The sequence below is a fragment of the Gracilinanus agilis genome, chromosome 6, assembly GCF_016433145.1.
Source record: "Gracilinanus agilis isolate LMUSP501 chromosome 6, AgileGrace, whole genome shotgun sequence".
Taxonomy (NCBI): Eukaryota; Metazoa; Chordata; class Mammalia; order Didelphimorphia; family Didelphidae; genus Gracilinanus; species Gracilinanus agilis.
In genome coordinates, this window is record NC_058135.1 from 273,983,182 (window position 1) to 273,989,181 (window position 6,000).

Genomic DNA, 6,000 nt, shown 5'->3' on the forward strand with positions numbered 1-6,000 from the left:
TTGTAGGTTATTAGAAATTTTAGAAAGTATTAAGAATTTAGGTATATTCATGGAGTATTAGAATAATGATAATAATAATCTCTCTTTCCTCCTTTTCTATTTTCTATCTGTACTTCTCAAATTAAACCAAGTGTTTTATTCTACTGTTCTCCTCACTTTTGTCAAACTCCTACTTTTATCCCTTACAGTATTCAATATGAATGGTTTTCATGGTTACACATTCATTAAGCAACTTTTAGGCTCCAAATACTCTGCCAAATTCTTGGGACACAAAAGAAGCAAAAAGACAATTTATTGGGGGCAGCTGGGTAGCTCAGTAGATTGAGAGCCAGGCCTGGAGACGGGAGGTCCTAGGTTCAAATCTGACCTCAGGCACTTCCCAGCTGTGTGACCCTGGGCAAGTTACTTGACCCCCATTCCCTCCCCTTACCACTCTTCTGCCTTGGAGCCAATACACAGTTTTTACTCCAAGATGGTAGGTAAGGGTTTAAAATAAAGACAATTTATTCCCTCAACGAGTTTACAACTTAATGGGAAAAATAGCATACAATATACACATATGTATATTTATTTATATATGTCATATACTGAATAAATGGGAAGTAATATATAGCAGAAAGGAGCTGGAATTAAAAGACTTTGAGAAAGATTTGCTGCATAAGGTAAAATTTTAGTCATGTAGTTACTCAGAGAAGTTAATATATGGAAAAGAGATGAGAGACTTCCAGAGAAAATGCCCAGAGCCAAGAATTGGAATGTCTTGTTTGTGCAACATCCAGGAGGCCACTGTTACTGGATAGAGGAATAGTTGTAGAATAAGACTAGAAAAGTAGGAGGAGGGCTATTTTCCATGTCACATGTTGAACAAAAGTTTCATATTATGAATAAATACAAATATTTTATAATCTATCTTTGGTAGCATTATTCACACTGAGGAAGATTATAGGACAAGAAGATTAGGGCCTAGGGTGCTGATTATATATAAGTCCTATGATAATTAGATGAAGTCTACACTATTCATCTTTAGATTTAATCACCAAAGGTGAGAACACCTCTAATCTTGGGAAGTCCCTAACACACGTGTGCTAGAGTGGGTGACGTATCAGAATCAACTGACTGCCCCCTAGGCAGTATTATGAGAATCATCTATTGTGATTGGACATGCAAATTAGGAGAAAGGCACAGGAAGTGATGAATTAGTGACCCCTTTAAAAAGAGGGAGTTGAGTGAGTGAGAGGTCTTGGGTGAAGAGCACTGCTAATGAAGGAGTTCTTCTGGTTCATGGAGGAGTGTTGGAACCCTGAGACCCTGGTGAGACTGCTTTAAATATTTTCTTTGAATTCCATGTGGTGAGTTTAAAGACTGACTGAATCTTCCTGAACTTCTCTTAAGAAATTTCTTTTAGTAGACTCGGTGAATGAAGTTTCCTCCATTTACCTCCGGGCCTCTGGCCCTCTAACTCTCCACTGAGGGTTAATTAGATCTCCTTGGATTAATTAGAGGATCATAGTAAATTACCTACTGGGTTAGATTCTTATTTCCTTATTTCCTCTCTCTCTTCTTAATTGTAAATAAACTTCCATAAAAGTCAATTTTGACTTGAGATTATTCTTAATTGAGGATTGACAATAGTTCAATCCTCTGGTGACCATCTTTTAATATATTGAACCCATAAAACCCCTTTCCCCCCCACTTATTAGTTGTCAGGATTCCTCATTCATGCCCTTCCCTTCATGTTTCCTTTGCAACCCTAACTCAAACTTAACTTCCCCACTTTTAGTAAATAAAAGTTTCTTTACCTTCTGCACATGGGATTAATTAATATTTCTTGTTGATATGGATATGTAGCCGAGATAAAAGTTTACATCTATAGACACATCCCATATTCCCACTTCAGAGATGTTACTTTGCCTGTAGGTGACAAGATAATTATATATGAGATTATATATAGGATAGGATGAGCTCAGGCTTGACTGACTTATAAAGTGAGCCCTGGTCACCTCTAGGACACATAAATGTGCTCTGTGAATCAACATTACTCTCTTCATTAGAATTACCACTCAGACTTGTGAGTGATACATGGTTTCATCTCAACTAGAAAGAAAGAGATTAGTAAGAAGAAAGAGAAAAAGAAAGAAAAGGGGGAAAAGGATACTTGGGTCTCTTAGCATTGGACAAGAAACAGCCAAGGCAAAATCTGGAAGATGCCTGAACACACATAGTGCTTGGGAAAGAAATTTGGAAGTTTCATAATACCCCATTCAGGTACATTACTTATATCAGATCTTTTGTAAAATTTAAGATGATATTCATTGCAAATAAATTTGTTTATTTGATTCAGTTCCATGTTCTGCCTACTTATATCTTTTAAAAAATAACGTTGTTTTCAAATATTTCCGATATTAAACTCTGCTTAGTGACTACTGAATTGTATAAATTATTTATCTACTTATTCATGCCATTGATAAAAATGCCAAAAAAAAACAGTCCTGGTTCAAGACAAATTCCTATCTTGAAAAAATAGATACTTTTAAGTAACTTTTATGCACTAAGTACTCTAGATTTTTAGTCTTTTTCACATTTTAGTTTTATCTCTTGCTTTAAATACTCACTCATATGTCTTCAAGGATAGGACAGATTTGTTTAAAGTCTAGATATATGATTTTTTTTGGAGAGAAGGAAAATGCAGGGTTTTTTATTTTGAAAATGCATTTTTGACATGATTACTTTGAATCAAATGAGTTGTCTTTATGACCTCACAAGACTCTATCTGCTTGTTTCTGTCCATTACCATAAGTCCTTTGCAGAATAACATGAATTTCAAACTGAGATATTTAGAAATTAGACTTGATAGAAAAATCCAAATTACTTGTTTCCATTTAAATATTGTCATTTTGCTTGTGCTAATAAAATAATTTGGAATAATTAAACTTTTCTATTTGATCTCTTAATTGCCCTGTTACTGATATCTTTCTTTGTCAAGAGATATGAATAACTAGATGTCATAGTACACAGAACTCTGCCCTTGGGAGCAGAAAGACAAAAGCTAAAATCTGTTCTCAGACATGGTAGCTCTGTGGCCCTTCTGTCTTCCCGTTTCTGTAAATGTAAAAGGGGAAATGATATGTACCTTGCTGGTCCAGTGAATAGACAACTGGATCTGAAGTCAGGAAGACCTGAGGTCAATTGACTTCAGAAACATACTACCTGTGCAACACTCAAGTCATTTAACCCTGTTTGCCCTACTTTCCTCACTGATAACATGAAAAGGAGAAGGAAATGCAAATCATTCCAGTATCTTTGCTAAGTAAACCCCAAATGGGAACAGAAAGAGTCAGACAAAACTGAAAAACAAAAACAAAAACTGAGAAATAACAAATGAGCAAAATTACAATTACTACCAATGAGTTTTATGTAGATAAAATTAATAATCTTTGTGAAATGTTTTATAAATTTTTTAAATCATATGTAAATGCTAGAAAAGAAGATAATTTTCCCCTTGCTCATCTAATTTGCTGAAATTTTCTCATTTCATTTCATTTCTGCATCACATAATATATTAGGAATTTATTTTGTCATACTATGTGAAAATTTTTCCCATATATAATTTCCTCTATACATTGTAAGGATGGGGAATGGGACAAAAAGAGCCAGAAGAAGGCCATTGGTGACAGTTACTTACAACATCTAAAAATACTATTTAAAATGAATGTCCCACGTCACTGCAATAAGTTTTTTTGTTTTTCCTACTCCCAAAGGAAAAAAGTGTATGAAATCTCTATTAAAAATCTTTGAATTTTAAATAATCTTAACTTTCCTATTTTTTTTTACGCAGGTTTCTTTGGGTATGTTAAAAATTTTTTCTGTTCAGTACCAATAAAGGTATGATTTCTCACAGTGAAATCCTGGGGATCATTTATGTGATTATATTCATAAGTGGAATCCTAGGGAATAGTCTCCTCCTTTATTTGTACAGCATCAATTTCAGCTCTGATGATAGAAGAAGATCATTCAAGTTAATTGTCATCCATTTGGCATTTGCCAACACTATGATGCTTCTCTTCAGAGGAATTCCCAAGGTCATAGAGATTTGGGGATGGAAAAATTTCCTGAATGACATTGGGTGTAAGCTAATAACTTACCTGCAGAGAGTATCCCGAGGCCTTTCACTCTGCAGCACAAGTTTGCTGAGTGTCTTTCAAGTGACTTCTATCAGTCCCAGAAGCCCCAGGTGGGCAGAGCTCAAAGCCAGATCTCCCAAATGTGTCTTACCCTGTTGTTTCTTCTGTTGGATTCTCAATCTATTAATAGATGTGTTTGTGCCCTTATATGTCACTGGTCCAAATAATAGCACAAATAAAGGGAGAAGGGATTTGGGATACTGTTTTATAGACAATTATGCTATGAGCCCTTTAAAAGTTAATATCTGGAAATCTCTCTATGATGGTTTATTTTTGATCATCATGGCTTGTAGCAGTGTCTACATGGTAGCTTTTCTATATAGACACCGAGAGCAAGTTGAGTATATTTACAAGACTAGCCTCTTACCCAAAGTTTCCTCTGAGATCAGAGCCACCAAAGCCATCCTGTTATTGATGAGCACCTTTTTCTGCTTTAACACAATCAGTGGTCCGTTTATTCTTTACGTGCAACATTTTAATGGAAGCAGTTATTGGGCAGACCATGTCACTCTATTTATGTCTATATCTTTTCAATCAATCAGCCCATTTGTGATGATCAATAGTGACACCCAAATTCATAAGTCCTGCCTTGTCATCTAAGTCAGTGATGGGCAAAGTTTTTAAAGTGGGGTCCAAAGTAAGGAAATGCTCATTTGTCAGTCTGTTTCTAAGGCAACTCTTTAGAAACTTCATTGTATTGTATCCTACTCATTGTATTCCTCAGATTAGGAATAATGTCCAGGGGCTAGATAGAACATTTCAGGGGGCCAAATCTGGCCTGTAGGCTGTAGTTTGCCCATCACTGGTCTAACAGATCATATAATCCTCGAATTTTTCTTCCTTCCATTATTTTAGATTAAATTCCTCTAGATCAAATTCTATTAAACTGTGGTGCATAAACATTTAAAAATAATATTTTTGTCTTCCTTTCTTCCTTGCTTCCTTCATTTCTTTGTTTGTTTCTCTATCTCTATCTCCCCCCATAGCCTGTGCATTTCCACTGGTTTTAACATGTATCATCAATCAAGACTTATTTACATATTATTGATAGTTACATTGGTGTTGTTGTTTCAAGTCTACATCCCCAATTATGTCTGCATCGACCCATGTGTTCAAGCAGTTTTTTTCTTCTGTGTTTCTACTTCTGTAGTTCTTTCTCTGAATGTGGGTAGCATTCTTTTCCATAAATCCCTCAGAATTTTCCTGGGTCGTTTCATTGCTGCTAGTACAGAGGTCCATTATGTTCAATTTTACCACAGTGTATCAGTCTCCGTGTACAATGTTCTCCTGGTTCTGCTCCTTTCACTCTGCATCAATTCCTGGACCATGTTCCAATTCATATTGAATTCCTCCAGTTAGTTACTCCTTTGAGCATAATAGTTTTCCATCACCAGCACCACCAGAAAATGAGGGTATGCCCTTCAATTGGGGACTGGATGAACACATTGTGGCATATGTTGGTGATGGAATACTACTGTGCTCAAAGTAATAATAAAGTAGAGGAATTCCATGTGGACTAAATCTCTAATAATTAGAGAAATGAAAATCAAAACAACTCTGAGGTATCATCTCACACCTAACAGATTGACTAAAATGACAGCAGAGAAGAGTAATGAATGTTGGAAGGGATGTGGCAAAATTGGGACATTAATGCACGGCTGGAGGAGTTGTGAATTGATCCAACCATTGTGGATGGCAATTTGGAACTATGCTCAAAGAGCTTTAAAAGACTATCTGCCTTTTGATCCAGACGTACCACTGCTGGGTTTATACCCCAAAGAGATCATAGGGAAAATATGTGTTAAAAAAATATTTATAG

At 35.7% G+C, this 6,000-nt stretch overlaps 1 protein-coding gene across 1 annotated transcript; it reads left to right on the top strand.

Moving 5' to 3' along the window:
- Nucleotides 1–3,884: 3,884 nt before the first annotated feature.
- LOC123252610 (vomeronasal type-1 receptor 1-like) lies at nt 3,885–4,781 on the top strand. The gene has a single exon (XM_044681884.1). It carries the CDS (start codon nt 3,885–3,887, stop codon nt 4,779–4,781), a length of 897 nt encoding a protein of 298 aa, XP_044537819.1.
- The last annotated feature ends 1,219 nt before the right edge of the window (nt 4,782–6,000 follow it).

Bases quoted from the DNA above. Each gene is read 5' to 3' on its own strand.
- LOC123252610 (XM_044681884.1), top strand. From the start codon at position 3,885: ATGATTTCTCACAGTGAAATCCTGGGGATCATTTATGTGATTATATTC.